Below are 16,282 nucleotides of genomic sequence, written 5' to 3' on the forward strand. Positions count from 1 at the left end.
TGAAGAATAGCATATTAGATTGTTACTGGTCATCTACACAACAAAGTTACACATTGTATGGTGTGTGTTTTGCATCCTAATTCTCACAAACAACCAAATTCATTTGCTTATACAAACCTAAATACACCATGGCTTGGACCCAATCAACTATGTAATCAATTATATACAAGAAAACAATGTCAAGCTCAACTGTGCCTCTTCTGTTCTAGTTGGCTGGCTTCAAAAATGTTTCTGAAAGCCACGAATATGACCGCCCATAATTAACTAGTATCAAGGAAACATTCCCTCAAGAAACTCGTCAAAGTTATCATCATCATCCTCATCAACTCTATGTTCACTAGTGGAAAGTGAAGCTTTTTTTCCTGCACAGAAAATTTCTAAACCATGTAAGCTAACAACCATTAAGAGTACGAAAATGACATAAAGAATGATGTGTCAGCCTTATAACCATGTTAAATGTGCTTCCCACTAATGTCTATTGACAAAATACAATTCTCCTTGACCCAAAAAATGCAGAACCAAAGGCCAATAAAGATACATCGTAAATACATTTACAAAAAAACAAAAACAAATCCAGAGAAAGATATTCATACATTTGTAAGCTGAATATACTCAATGTCATGTCGGCATGTAAAAGGACATATATTTGAAAACCATAAATGACATAACACCAAACCTTTTCTCCTTTCTTTGCTCTCCTCATTATCAGTATCATCATCATCTCCTGACCGACTCCTGCAAGTAGGCTGTTGGTTAGCTTTTGTATGGTCTAAAAGCAAAAACCAGATTACCATACTAAAATGCCCCCAAAAAAGAGAAGGTTCCCGTGTGAAAAGAACACAGATCAGGTTGACACCTCTTTCTTCTCTTCTCTTCCTTCTTTTCCTTTTCCATTAGCTCCTTTTCTTTTCGTCTTTTGTAATGAAGCTTCTCTGAACATCTGTTAGGGACCATTTAATCCAAACATCAAAGGCAGACAATTGGAGAAAGTCACTTTTAGTATGTAAAACCTATCAAGAATGCAGAAAGAGTGACATCTAGTGACACGGCTCAGCCCCCAGGGAAGGAATTAACAGCAGACAACAAAGATTAAACGTACAAACAGGGCTACAGATAATAGTAATTATTATAATCAAATGAAAGTTGGTTGATCTGCGTAACACCTTCAAAGTTCAAATGAATTTATCTAAGGAGAAAATAATGGCAAAACGTATACAAACGAGCCTAAAACAGTATTGGTAAACACTAACTAACCTCTCACAAGTTACCAATTTCACAAGGGCTTGTTTGTTTTCTCCAGCTTCAAAATAAGAAAAGTTCACCTGCAAAAAATAATATCCAAGAAAAAATTAAGACGCACAACTTTTATAAGTGAGCATATCCATTATTAAAAGGTGCAAGAAATATAATATTTAGGACTCCTAGTCCAGATGGTTGAATACCAAAAATTTAATAAATAAATAGATAAAATATGTTCCACCATTTAACATAAATATTATAACCTTCACATCATAAGCTAGTTCATCGTACCTACACTATTGACAGGTTAGACCAAGCAAAACCAACTCCCTTTAATGTACAGAGAGAGCATTAAAGAGAGAGTGACCTCAAGTCTCTACAAAGATTACTATTCACATGGACTGCTACATTTATATACAAAATTTCAACAAAAAGCACAAGCCTACCCCCTTAGTTAAAGATCAATCAAATTAGTCATGACTAATTAATACAAACACTTGCCTCATAGCTTGCTAAGCCATCTTTTAGATCACAATGTTTGTTACCACATACGAACTGCCCTGTCGGAAAACGGTATCAAGTCAATTTTAAAGTCTAGCACCATTCCCAATTAAGAGACATTCATCAAGAAAAAAAAAATGATACACCCTATAATACTGCAACACAAAAATTTAGTCAAACAGGGTTGGCCTAGGAGTTTTTAGTTTGCATGTGGAACCGTTTCCCTTGAAAGTGGAAGGTCCTCTTTTTCTTTTTGCTTCTTGAGAGTGGGGATTAACAAGAGGGGAGCAGAGGGGGGAGGGGTGAAGGAATAAAGAATGCAAACATCTCAACCATTATTGAGCCCAAATTGGCTATGATACTCTCCAAACTTGGATGTCTTAATGAATAAATGCTAACTATAACACAGTATCTTCCGGAATACAAACACAAGACAAACTACTCTTTCAAAAGGAAGAGAGGTATACAAGTAGTTACCACCTATAACTAACAACCTTGACAAGAAATATCAATTTCAACTGTATACTCAAAGAACATGTTTCTTGAGAATTTAGGGGAAGGCAAGAGAACAGATTTTTTAAGTAACTTAGAGGAGTTAGATGATAGGGGTATCTTTGTAGTCAATGCAGAGAATAACATTACCTTTACCAGATACGACTTCCTTTTCTGTCCTCCACCTTAGACCAATCTACAGGGAGAATTTTGGGAATTCAGAAAACAATTCTTTTTAACATGGATAAACAATGATTTAAAGGGTTTCCCTTTAAACACCTCATGAAAATCACTTTTTTTAGTCCTTAATCATGATTCAAGAGAATCACATAGTATAAAGAAATTGAATTATAATGTATTAACTAGCATTTACACAGATGCTTTTATTTTTGTTACCTTTCTTTAAAAAATATATATATATATATCATAATATAACTTCAATTCCTTATTATTCTAGTAAAATTGATAAGCACTGAGAATTTCAATTGGACGCGCAAATTTACCATACAGAGGTTACACTCTACATTTTCTGAAAGTGAAACTGAAGATATTGACCTCAGAAATAACCAAAAAGGAAACAACCATAGGGTCACAAAGGTGAAAACCAAAAAAAAAAATGAATGCCCTTTGAGATGTAGTGCTTTTGGACTTATACCCTGTATTTGCAAACCAAACACCCAAACCCTAAAAAAAAAAATTTCCAGCACCCCCTACGTGACAGGGTTGCAGAAGTTCCAGATCTCCCCATGCACAGAGAAGCAGGAGATCCAGAGCCCCCCACCCACAAGGGTGCTGGAATTCCAGAATCCACCCTTGACCAACACGTCGATGCTGACCATTTGTTTGTATTCTTTTTGTTTGTTTTTTTCCCTGATATTGTATGAATCTTAGTGTCCAAACATTCAGATTCCCACTGCAAGTCCATTTTCATCTTTTTATTCAATTTTTTTAAGGTAAGTAAAAAAGGAGTATGTGTAATATCTGAGAGAGCAAGGTCTATTTCATAATTATCAAACCTCAGGGGGTGTCCATAAAATTAATTCAAATATTAATGTAAGACAAAAAAGAAAAAAAATCCAGGACTTATTCCCCCCATAAGAACACAATGACACCATAGTATTAAATTTGACAAGATTTTCTAACCCCCATATGAGTAAATGCTAATATAAAAAATTTAAAAATATGAGCCAAAGCTGTGATAAGATATTACAAAATCATGTGTTCCCCTTGGTAGGACAGTTATCAAAAAATATATGATAATAGAAAAACAAGATGAAGAGAGAAAAAGTACAAAAGAAAGAAAGGGTAAGTGACATCTTTTAAAATCTATTGGTCATTGTTCATAGTTAACCATAATACACCCCTTACTCTGCCTCATACAAAATTGGAACATTTATAAGGAGACTTGGGATGTTAAATACATCAATGGGAGAATTGCATAACAAGATATTCAAGCATTGGAATTTGTGTACCAATGTAATTACTTACCTTACCACTCTTGTACTGTGACATGTCAGCTATGCAGTATCTTGAATGAGATTAAGGAAATAATCAATGAAGCAATTTATTTCAGCGCCCATCTGTTTTCCACATATAATGTTTGAAGCAATAACAATTAAATGGATGCCCCATAAGGCAATGAAAAAGAAACTAAAAAGCGCAAGTATTCAGTTTATCCCTCACCCCCCCCCCCCCCCCCCCCAGCATGAAAACTATATTAACCAAGGTTGTTGTCAAAACACCTACCAAGTATACCCAAACCCGAAGGAACAAAGCATCAAAAGGCTAAACAAGTTGATAATCATAAATTTCAATATTAAAACAATTAGAAGAAAATAGCACCAAAAGGATACTCTTTAAACAGCTTGTCATAGTATCGCTTTACCAGCCTTTGCTCCCAAGATCGGTCCATATCATCTTCCTCAGATCTTATGAACCTAATAGATTTATAAGAAGTGATTTAAAAACTAAATCAAAGTCTCACAAAAAAATAGAGATCCTAAATTAACAATAGTTCCCAGAAACAAAAAGACAAACAAGAGCTACAATAAAGGTATATTTTGCACATCGGACCTAACAAATGCCTTACATGAGAAGACTCTGATTTAACAAGCATCATATAGCACACAACTACATTATAAATGAATGTACATGGTCAGGCATAATTGAAAATCGACCAAAAAAATTGAGAGCTTTTCCATGATGGACACAAGTTTTAGCAACATTGCAGATTAAATTGCGGCATAGAATCAATTTTCAGTGTGCATACCATTCAAAACAGCACACATCTAAGAGCCCATTTGGCTAAGCTGTGACAAGTGCAATTTTTATTTTTTTCTGGGAAAGTGCGCCTGTTGATACAGTAAAAAAATGCTAATACCAAAACTTTGTTTGACATTTGGGTATTGAAAGGGTAGAGATCAATCTAGTTAATTACAAGGGTTATACTGCTAATGCAATAAGAAAAAAAAAATCGTGAAAACAGGTAACTGCTCTCAGCATAAGCTGCTCTCTCAGATTTTTTAAAAAGCTTAAGATTAAGCTTCTCCAAAATATGTTTTTAAGCTTTTGTGGGAACAAAAAAGCACCTTTTTCTTGGAGCTTTTTCTGTGCTTCAAAAATTGTGGCCTTAAATACATAAACATAATTAAATCCACATATATTTCCTTCTTCATACTACAAGCATCCTCCATATCCAAAAGTAACCCACTAACAAATACAACGTCATACTCATTTGAACATCGAAGTAGAGTTAAATAGTTTTCATCTTAAAAATGAATCAACAAGAATTAGTATTAATACAACTTACATACCGGTAACCTTCCCTTAGGGTGTCTTGATCAGTTTTGACAGGCAACTTGACATGTGAAGATTCTTCTCCACCATAAAAGCTAACTACAACATAAAATAATCATCAAGAGTGGCTATAACTGCAAGATAAAAAGAAAGTGGTATTGATAATTACTATCAAATTGAAAAAGCTGAATTATAGAGAAACACCCAACTGGAGACTCAGCCATATGAAGAAATACAACTTGTGTTTTAAACTAACGTGATTAAATAAATAAATAAAAATTACACAATATTGAAATCAGAAACAAAGATGTGCATATACTACATTCAACAAAACAAGAATTGATAAACGACACCAATGGAATTTGGATTGGGAGAGAAAAGGTATTCACGTGGATAAATTGGAAAATTAAAAGCCAAATCCATACAGGTGCATATCAACAAAAGGCTTACACAATAAAATCTTAGTTACTCAAATGGCATTAAAAATGAAGCACCCAGCAGCTTGCATGGCTTTTACACATCCCATAACTCAAAAGTCTAGCAAGACAGATATGAATAACATTGTAGCCACCTTCCCAAGGACCCAGTAGCTTACATAGCTTACATGGGTTTTACTGAAACAAAAGAATGAATTTATGTATGTATATACGTACGTGTATGGACAACTGTAGCCACCTTTCCTTCTAAGTGGAAGGGACTGTTCGTCATCCATTTTCTTTAGGACATTAGGATGCAACAAATAAAGAGCTCACTATCTGTGCATGCTTCCTTTCTGTCCTTTCTCAACACTACATTAGCTTTTTTTAGGTATTAACATGACATTAGCTTTGATTCAATTAGAATATAAACCACTCAAAGTTCCAATTTTCTATTTCTTCATAGACTTTGTCCTAGAGAAAACCCAGTTCTATCTTGATTATACCAATGTCAATTAAAAGTGAAAATTACTGGTTACAGATATTAGAACTTAAATGCCCAAAATGTAAAAGGTAAAACTACCAAAACATACAAATATATACATATATATATGTGGATTGAAAATCGCACCGTAGTCTTTAACAAACTTTTTGTGGCGTTCATAAGCGTTGAGGCCGCGAATGTGAGCCTGGTACTGCCTGAATCCACCAAAAAAACAATTAGAATAAAAATTACAAGGAATATTGGTTAGAAGAAAAGTTAAGAGGGAGAAAGGTACTGTTTTCTCTCTTCTCTATCGAAGATGGCAGATTTCAAAGACCCAAACGACGCCATCTTTGTTCTTTTTGGTTGTGTTCTTTGTTACGTGCGCTTCAGGAGCTTTAAAGCGGTACGGAAAACACTCTACGAAGTAACGAACCTGTGACCTCTGCCCTGCTACTTGTGTAGTTGTGTTTTTCCGAAGAGGGCTTCTCATCATCGCCCGCGAGCCCGAAATCCAACGGGCCTCACCCGGCCCAACAGGCCAAAGTCTGATTGGGTCCAAGACATTGGGCAGAGCGGCCCGGCCCAATCTTACCATGAGCTGGGCCTAAGCTCCTAATCCCGGCCCGTTTGAGCCCATTGCGGCCCAAGCCTTGTCCAACCCGTCTATGCCCTTTCCAAGCCTACCCATTATATATTAACAAAAGTGTCTTTCAAAAAAAGTGTTTCCATTAAAAGCGTTATTGACCAATAATGTTTCTCTAAATTATTATGAAGCACTCCCAAAAAGGGCATAGTCTCTCTTCTCCAAAAATTATTACGTGTAATCGATATACAGCTAAGTGTACTGTTTATGTTTAAAACTTTTTTAAAATGAAGATAAAAAATAATTTGAGATAAACTTTTTAGTAAATAATTAATAACCCCCAATTAGTAGTAGAGTTATTTCAAAATCTCCAGTGTTTTTAGAATTTATTGATACCCCCTTAGTTGGGGTTTAATCTTAGTTGTCGCCCCCTGAATCTCTAATTAATATGAAAACAATATTATATTGTTTAATCTTACTGCCCAGCCATGGAGAATTGAACACAAGACAAGTGGAATAAACATACAACTCCCAACCAACCAACTACATAACAAGTTGTAAAACTAAATGGATTAGTTTAATTTATAGAGTTTAACAAATATTAAATAATTACAATAAAAAAAGTCTATATACTATCATATATTTATAATAGAGATTGTACACAATTACTAAACAATAACATGCAATTAAATCCTATAAGCCCAATAAAACCTAACACTAAAATTCAGAAAAAAACAAAAACAAAAAACAAAACAAAACGAAAAGGCCGAACATACAATATACAAGCTTGTTACAAAACAATTATGATTTTTAAAATTTCAACATTTTCACTTTCCCAAATTTCAATTTCACACATATTAGAATCAATAATAATGAAATTGGATTGATCACAATGAAACTGAATCAATCACATTGAAACTGAATCTCACACTGAAACGAAATCGATCACATTGAGATTGAATCAATCACACTGAAACTGAATCGACCACACTGACATTGAATTAATCACACTGAAACGGAATCGATCACATTGAGATTGAATCGATCACACTGAGATTGAATCAATCACACTGAAACTGAATCGATCATACTGAGACTGAATCGATCACACTGAAATTGAATCTCACACTGAAACTGAATCGATCACACTGAAACTGAATCGCTCACACTGAAACTGAATCAATCACACTGAAACTGAATCAGTCACATTGAGATTGAATTGATGACACTGAAACTGAATCGATCACACTGAAACTGAATCTCACACTGAAACTGAATCTCATACTGAAACTGAATCGATCACACTACTATATAACATGCCTTTATATGTGAAAAAAAAAATTATAATAATTTGCACACAATTAAGGTGACTCAAACCCAAGTCAAGCACAAGCAAAAAATAGTTACACTAATTTTCAATAAAAAATTAATTACAATAATTTTCAATAAAAATAGTTACATTAAATTTGCAATAAAAAATTAATTAAACTAAATTTGAAACAAAAAAATTTACACTAAATTAGCAATAAAAAAATAATCACACAATTTTTAAAATTAAAATAGAAATAAGAAAGATTTCTTATCTTTTAAAATGTGTATAAATATCATTAAATACCTATCTTGGCACATCAAAGTCTTCGCTCTAGGTGGTAAGGTGTTTGGGTATTCTCTTGAAACCTCAATTTGGCATTATGTTGTAGGGGTTAAAAAGGGAATTGTAAGTATTAGGGGGTTTTAAAAGAATTTTTAAATGGGTGGGGGTTTAGACAAATTTTGTATGTAGTTAGGGGGTTTAAAATTACGCACTATAAACTTTTTTTCACATTTCCTGCTTCTTATTTTTCTTAAAATAATTTCGTTTTTGCATTTCTTATTCATCTACATGCCATGTTTCTTCTAGCAGCAAATGCGAATAAGGTTTTCATAACAAACATCCATATTTTAGTATGGATAGTGTGGTAATAGGTTTTTTCTATTGTGCTTATGTTGAATCAGTTTTCTTATTTTTATCTAATTAGCGAGTTCAAGATTAGAAACTTTGAATGTAACTGCAAAATACGTCCTCTCACATTAGTGAGTTATATATAGCATCATCTAATATTTATTAGTTGGTTGATCCCCATAATGCAAATAAGCCAATCCTTTTTTGCCAACCGCGCAATCCTTTGACGAATTGGCCAACTAACCAATTGGTGAAAATAAATTCATTTAGAAGATATATATAAATATTCATTTAGTCTTGGAGTGTTTAAGGTGTTGGTCGTTGAAGGATGCTTTGTTTGATATTCTTGATATATAGAGAATTGAGAAATCATTTTAAGACAGTGAAGCTTGCAATAGAGTCTATGGAAAAGACAAATAGTTGGTAAGAAAAAATATATGGTTGTTGATTTCTCTTGAGTCTCCAGTTTGGAAAGCACCTCCTCCCTACTCATAGTTGTGGTCAAGACTTATCACTTTACAATTTTGCTACCAATATTTCTAGTCTTTGTTTCAAAATGCAATAGACAAAAGGTAACACATTACTATTATTTTTTAAATTTAATCATTCATTCATTCATATTGCAAATGCTAAAAAGTTGACATGAAAATGAAAATTTGCATAGATAACATATGTTCGCCATGTTTAATAACACTTGAGCATCAACAAAGAGAGACAGCTGCATGAGCCTTTCACTCTTGGATTGCTAGAAGAAGAGTTTTGTTATGTATTCCTTTATTTCCTTCTGATATGCGAGAATTGAGTTTTTAGTTTTGGGTTACAATGGATCCTTCTTTTTCTTGATATTTTTCTATCTCTTTTTTTACTGCATGTTTGAACTGTAGGTATTGTTCAAGCAACTCCATAGCTGCCTTCTGCTTGTGCTCCTCCAAGAGCTGCATTTCTTCATTGTCATGCTTCTCTTTTGTAGTCACTTACAATTACAAATAAGCTTCCTTTATAAGGCATTTTCTCTTCTGAAGTCCTTCCACTTGGCCCCAAAAATGTTTGGGATTTCTTTAAACTGTCTCAGAGTCCTTCTTGATCTCTTTCCACTTATCTTTGAACCATAGGATTTAAGGAAGGGCTGCCTTTTCTTTACGGGGCACCCCTTTTTTTTTTCTTGCCTTTCAGTGATTGAACGATAGGGAATGCCATGGTGGGTTTGAAAACTCCTCAACTTAATTATGCTGCTTCTTCAATCATTTGAAGCTTGTCTCTCTAGACCCTTTCTTCAACTTCTGCAATTTCTTCAACACACGTTACTATTAATTATAATATAAAACATTGACATATGTACATTCATGCAAACTAAATTTTAGAAAATTGAAAAGTAATAATACAAAGCAATAATATAAACATAGGATGACAATGGCCTCAAATACTCCATCATTGTAAATCAGAGCTAACTCATAGTGATTCGAGCCTAACTTAGCCAAAACCCAGTTCTCTAAAAGACAATCTTTTTTGCACCAAACTCACTGGACCCATAAACTAAAATCAAGCAAAACAAATACCCCCCCTCAAATTAAGGATCACCAAAAGCAAATCACAATATGTTTCTTCAAAATGAATGACATGATCTACGCAATATTAATTGATGAATGATCCCTCTGTTCCAGTGTCCTGCCTTAGTTATCACAATTTTTATTTCTTCTCATCGTCCTCAATGCCTATTCTTTCTGTATTGAAGAAAGAAACTAACGCATGTTAAAACCAAAAGGAGGAAATGGAGCCTCACCCACTCGGTCACCAGAAAAAGGAACTATGAAAACAAAAAGAAAGGTAAAAGAAATAAGTATGATTCGGAGGCAGTGCATAAAAAGGAAAAAAAAAAAAAAAAAAAAAGGCATCCCACCATAATAGGAGCTGAAGGCCAAATGGGGAGCTTGTCATGGTGATCTGACAGTCCCCCAGTTAGACCACCAGATTGAAGTTGTTGGCCAAGTGAAGAAATTTCCCAAAAAGCATCGGAACTTCAAATTCTAGAAGGTTACTTACAAGTTAAATTTATGTGTTAAGGTAATTTTGGCTAAGTTTTTAGCTTGTCAGTACTTTAAAATTTGGAAGACTTTCATTTAGGTATTTTAATTTTAGAATTTACTGACTAAATCCTTATGACTTTTAAAATTCTAACTAAAGTTCAATAATATTGTAACATTTTCATGTTACATAATATTGGTCTATTATTTTTTATTTTTTTCACACATACCAAGCCCCGAATTGTCGGCGGCTATTTTCGAGTGTTTGGCAGTGCATTTTTTTTTATTCGTTAAGTCCTGATTTGTCAGTTTTATATTAAGTTCTAACCCTAAGATTTTGGGCGGAGCTCAAAATCTTGGAGTTAAAGCCTAACATGCAGCCTTTATAAACTTCATTCTATACCCTAGGAAGGTATGAGGTTAACCTGTACCTTATATTCTCAAAAAATAAAAAAATAATAACATATTTTTTTAACAGGACATTGATAAAAAAACTTTATTTGAAAAAAAAAATCATAAGGTGTTTTTTCAAATAAAAAATGTTAAAAGAATTAAATTGTAATTTTTTCTTAAAGTTAACGCACTAAAAAAAAGAGTCTAGACTTTTTTTTTATTTGTCAACTCATTTAGATGTCATTGTACAGAGTTTTAATTAGTAAAAGTTTTGGAAGCACTTGATAGTTGATATAATTGATGTGGCCCATCACAATAATTTGTAATCGGACTCACTAACCGAAAATAATGAAGGGGAGTGGTTATTGCATAAGCATCTATGTCCATGTGAATCTGAATCCGAATATAACATTTCAAATCCTCTATATAAAAAAGTATTTGATGGGTTATCTAACCCATTAAAAACAAATTTATAAATAAACATTTTCATTTCAGTATATAGCATTTAATAGTGTATACTTACTCGGAAATGTTACTTTAATATAGCACCAGTAATTATTTTGAACCTATTGTGGAATGTAATGATTTCAACCATCATCTTTTGGGTTAATTCAAAAATATCAATCAAATTACAAATTATTTGGTTATATAATTATAATTAACAAAAAAAAATAGTGTTTTTAATTAATATTAAAATGATCATGACAATAATCAAATATGTTTACCCCGAAATAGCTGTTAGAATATTGAGCGATAGTCTCATTCATCTAAGAGGATAGTAATGAGCAAAATGGTCAATTGACCCCGATAACTCAATTTTCTTCTCCTAAATTGTAGGTGTTTGACTCTTTAAATTATGGTTTGATCCTTGAAGTTGAGAGAGATATGTTTGTAAAAATGCTTTAAAGAGGCAACTAAGTTCATTTATAAGGAGAAAAAAAGTTTAAATGTGCTTCTTCATCTTGCCTCTTGAGTACAAATTTATGGGCTTCGCCACTGCATCTAAGGAACAAATTTTGAACATCAGTGAGTACTTATTGCAATTAATGGTTGGAGCTATTGAGCTAATACAATGAGTTAATTTGCTTAAAATTTGTCCATCTCAGTACATAATAGTATGTGCTAACATTTATGCTTTATGCGCATGAGGCATAACTTAAGTGACATTAGGTTGAGATGAGAAAATGATAAATCTTCAAAATCTTCTTGTTTGATAATAATAATTAAAAAAAAGTGTTTTTAAAAAAAAAATCCAAAATGAAAAATACCCTGATCGACCGGTCTATCTGTAAAAACATGGTGACTGGTCGGTCTACTTTAATGAGCCGAGCGCTCGGCACCATTACCGAGCACTTAATACAACCCACTGAGCACTCGACAAAATGCCACTGTCTGATAGTGACAATCACTGTTACTGTGCAACAGTAACTATTTAAACTGCAAAAACACCTTATAAATTGTTATTGTGTGACAGTAACAATGACAATTTTTTCATTTTTTTTTTAAAAACCACTTAGCGCTCGGCGCAAAAAATACAGAACATAATATAACGTGAGCTTTATTTGTACAAAGTGGACCTATTCATCATTTCAACTTTTTAAGTGTGCTTGTTTATTATTAATGACTGTAAAATAAATTTTAGAATAATTTACTTTTTAAACAAATTCCTATATTATGGTATATAATTATAGTGGATGTTAAAATATTCTCTTGCAGCCTTTGCATTGATGAAAAAATTTCCCTTTTAGTACGATTACTTAAAGAGGAAATTACAGATTTGGTCCACTTATTTTATACCTAGTTCAATTTTGGTCCACGATCTTTTTTAAGTTCTGTTTTGGTCCACTAATTGTTTCATTTGTTCAATAAAGGTCCAGATTTGTGACTTTAAATCTTTTGGGTTGTGTTTTCTTCAATTATAATTGAAGTATAAGTTATATTTCATCATTTCTTAGTCATAAAAACAAATTTGGAGTATTATAATCTAAGAGAATTGAGATTTGGTGAAATTTGAAAAATTGGCAGTTTTGGGTACCCTACTTTAGGGTCAATTATCTTGAGTTTTAGAACTCCAATTTGAATGATCTTTATATGGTTGTAAAGAAGAAATGCATAGCTTTAAAACAAGTATATATTTGCTGAATTTGGGTGAGATTTGATAGGGTAAAAAGCAGGCCAAATTTGAGAAAACAAATCTGGACCTTTATTGAACAAGTCAAACAATTAGTGGACCAAAACAGAACTTAAAAAAGATTGTGGACCAAAATTGAACTAGGTATAAAATAACTGGACTAAATCTGTAATTTTCTCATTACTTAAAACATGACCAAGTTATGGGCAAAAAGAAGAAAAAAACACATGAACAAGTTGTATAATTACCATTTACCTGTATAAACTATATATGAAATTTTAATGCCAACCGGTAGTTGTGTAGTCTCTATCATGGTAGTACAGCTGTGATATTTTCACGTTTCTAACGACTAAAATGCGAAAACGTGGATATTTTTGTTATAAATATCTAATGGAATTACAAAGGATAATGGCCTCCGCCAGCAATTCACAGGTAAGAAAAGTGAGTAAAAAATATCCTAGTAAATAGTAACCACCTAAATTAGCAGTAAGTAAATAATAACCACCTAAATAAAAGTCAATAGTGACGCATTGTAATTTCTTTTAATTTTGTACATGCACTTCAGAAAATATCATATTTTTTTTCTTATCATCTTAAACAAGAATGTGTGAATTACCTGCAATGACTGCTTTTGCATATGTGAAAGGTTTGAATTAAGAATGTTCAAATTCTCATACTCACTTTATATGATATGGTAGATGCCTTGACTTCACTTGATCAATTCACTTCATCTTTCAGGTGTTTCTTCTTTAATTTTGACCAATTTTAATTTAGTTGTAGTGTTAATATTGTATTGCTAACTTTTTTTTTTGGTCGTAATTTTGTAATTCAATTTACTATTATCTTGAACTTATGATTTGATTTTTTTATTAAACAATCAAATTTTATATATTATATAAAAGACTCAATTAGACTTTTGTTATGCTCGACTTTCACTTAAGTTGTTGTAGTTTAAAAGTTGAAATCATACTCTTGTTGTTTGGGTTTGTTTCCAATCAAATACAAAAAAATTGAACTCTGTGACATTTTTTTACGAGGTGTTAATATTAGTATGTGAAAAATTCGAGAAATTTGAAAAATTAATTTATTTTGATTTTTATTAAAAAATTTTTATTTTTTATTTTAATATTTTTAAATTTTTGATCCTCGAATACTTAATAGATGTTCGAACACTTTTCGAAAAAAGCTTGAGTATTACTTGAAAGTTAAATTAAAAAAAAAAAAATCTTTAATTAACTTAAATTTAGATTTATTTTTCAAACTTATCGAAAAATTCCTACGCATGCCCTCAGTACTGTCATAAAACTCAACGATGTTGAGCTTTTATCCTTGATTTTAAATTAAACCAAATTACAAGAGTACAAATGTAATTTTTTGAACAACTGAAACTTAAGTAAAAACGAGATCAAACTATAGGGACAAAAATGTAATGTGGCAGGAAAACAAATTTTATAAAACAATTTTCCTATAGTAAAAAAATGGGAAAGTAACATTGTCCTGCCCTCTCAGGACGTGGCAAGATCTCATTGGATTATTAACCAGGGTCAATCTTCTTTTTTTTTTTGGTCAAAACCAGGGTCAATCTTCTAGTACAGTACAAGGTTACAAGCATGTATGTTGCTCTCTACGGACAGCACTCAGCAGTGTATGTTGGTCACCTGTCTTCCAGCTTGGCTTTTACCTCACTGTCTACATTCTACAACTTGCAAGTTAAATTGGTGATATTATTATTATTGTTTTTGTAGTTTGTAACTTTGTACAACTCAGAATTGTTTTGTTCTAAATTTTTTTTAAAGTAAATGATTATAAAGCCCAATTTTAGGCTTTCACTACTTTTAAGACCCAGGTCTTTTTTGAGTATTCGAAGGAAGCCCAATTTATACTAACCCGGTCCTCACTTCCGTCTCCGTCATTCTCTCTCCGTCTCCTTCTTTTCTCTCCGTCTATCTCCATCTCCCTCTCTTTCTCTGTCTGCAAGCTTTGCTGCTGCTCCCTTCTCCGGCGACTCACCATTGTTGCCGTCGTTGATCGAACAATTGTTGCCCCTGCTTGGATCGATCTCGGTGCCTTTCTTCGGCAAACCACCACGAAGATGATCCTCCCTTCGCTTTGAGAAAGAGGTAGCAGAAGCCACAGTTCCAAATCGACCTCCTTCCTCACTCCCCACCTCACAAGTATGTCTCTCTCTTCCTATCTCTATATATTTTTTCTCTCTCAGCTTAGCTTGGAAACATGGCCTACGCTACCACTGAATTGGGGACTGAATTGGGGTTTCTGATTTTAGGGCTCTAATTTTTGATTTTGGGACTCTAATTTCTGATTTTGGGACTCCAATTTCAGATTTGGTACTAGCATTTAGTTTACTGTGATACTCCTTCAATGGTAAATCTGATAGCACCTTTAGCATATATCTAAGAATACAAAAGGATAATTGGCCAAAAAAAAAAAAACAAAAAGAATACAAGAGGAGAGTGCCCCCAGCCCTGTATATCGAACAAAACAACTCACTTGTCAATTTGGTACTCTTGATATTGCATTTATATTTTATAATCAACAACAAGGCAGCAAGCAACCAAATTAATGCAAGCAACCTATTTTATTAGAATTACATAGCTGTAACTGGATTGCAAAAAGTTGGTGTAAATGTACTATAAGAAGTTTGTGTAACTATAATGCAGCAACATATTTTATTTGAGTGTTAGATCACATACAAAGAGTGTTAAAATGTTTGACGAATCATATCTTTGTAATTAAAAAACCTCGATCTGCATGTTAGCTTTTGAGTAGCTTAAAAGTCTATAAGGTATTTATTAGCCAAAATCTCATGGAAAAATGCAATCTCTCTAGTAGTACTGGTAACTGTATAGATTGAGCCGAACTAAGAAGCTAGCAAGCCCATAATTTCTCTTGTTGACTTAGATAAACCCATAATTTCTGTTTTAGTTTGTTCTTTTGTTGTTTATGCTTTCACAAGAATTGTACTAGGTTTAAATTATATTTTCTAATTTATTGTTACTATTAAACAATAACAATACTTAATTGCCACTGCCGAGCAGTAACAATAATTGATTGTTACTGACGAACAGTAACAATAAGTGATTTTTGGATTTGGTTTTGATGTGTTTATTGCATTTTTAAACTAATTTTTATGTGATTGCCACTGCCTGCCTGATAGTGACAATTGTTAAATAGTATTTTTTTTATAGTGGCTATTTTTTGGCAGTGGCTATTGTTAAAAAGAAAAAAAAACAGAAGACACACGGCAGCTTCAACAAAAAAGC

At 32.8% G+C, this 16,282-nt stretch overlaps 1 protein-coding gene across 2 annotated transcripts; it reads right to left on the reverse strand.

The window, feature by feature from the left end:
* Positions 1-6,364, reverse strand: LOC147292142 (folate-sensitive fragile site protein). Of its 2 annotated transcripts, XM_086237017.1 has the most exons (11): positions 6,224-6,364; positions 6,076-6,143; positions 5,046-5,127; positions 4,086-4,169; positions 3,721-3,760; positions 2,383-2,428; positions 1,741-1,799; positions 1,255-1,322; positions 857-940; positions 677-735; positions 1-362 (listed from the first exon to the last, which is right to left on the reverse strand). In XM_086237017.1, the coding sequence occupies exons 1-11, from the start codon at positions 6,277-6,279 to the stop codon at positions 271-273; spliced, it is 738 nt and encodes a 245-aa protein (XP_086093143.1). In that variant the 5' UTR covers positions 6,280-6,364; the 3' UTR covers positions 1-270. The 2 variants fall into 2 exon arrangements, with proteins under 2 accessions (XP_086093143.1, XP_086093144.1); XM_086237018.1 differs by lacking the exons at positions 1,741-1,799; positions 2,383-2,428.
* Between the last annotated feature and the right edge of the window lie 9,918 nt (positions 6,365-16,282).

This window comes from Dryas octopetala, chromosome 3 (genome assembly GCF_963921425.1).
Source record: "Dryas octopetala chromosome 3, drDryOcto1.1, whole genome shotgun sequence".
In the NCBI taxonomy this organism is placed as follows: domain Eukaryota; kingdom Viridiplantae; phylum Streptophyta; class Magnoliopsida; order Rosales; family Rosaceae; genus Dryas; species Dryas octopetala.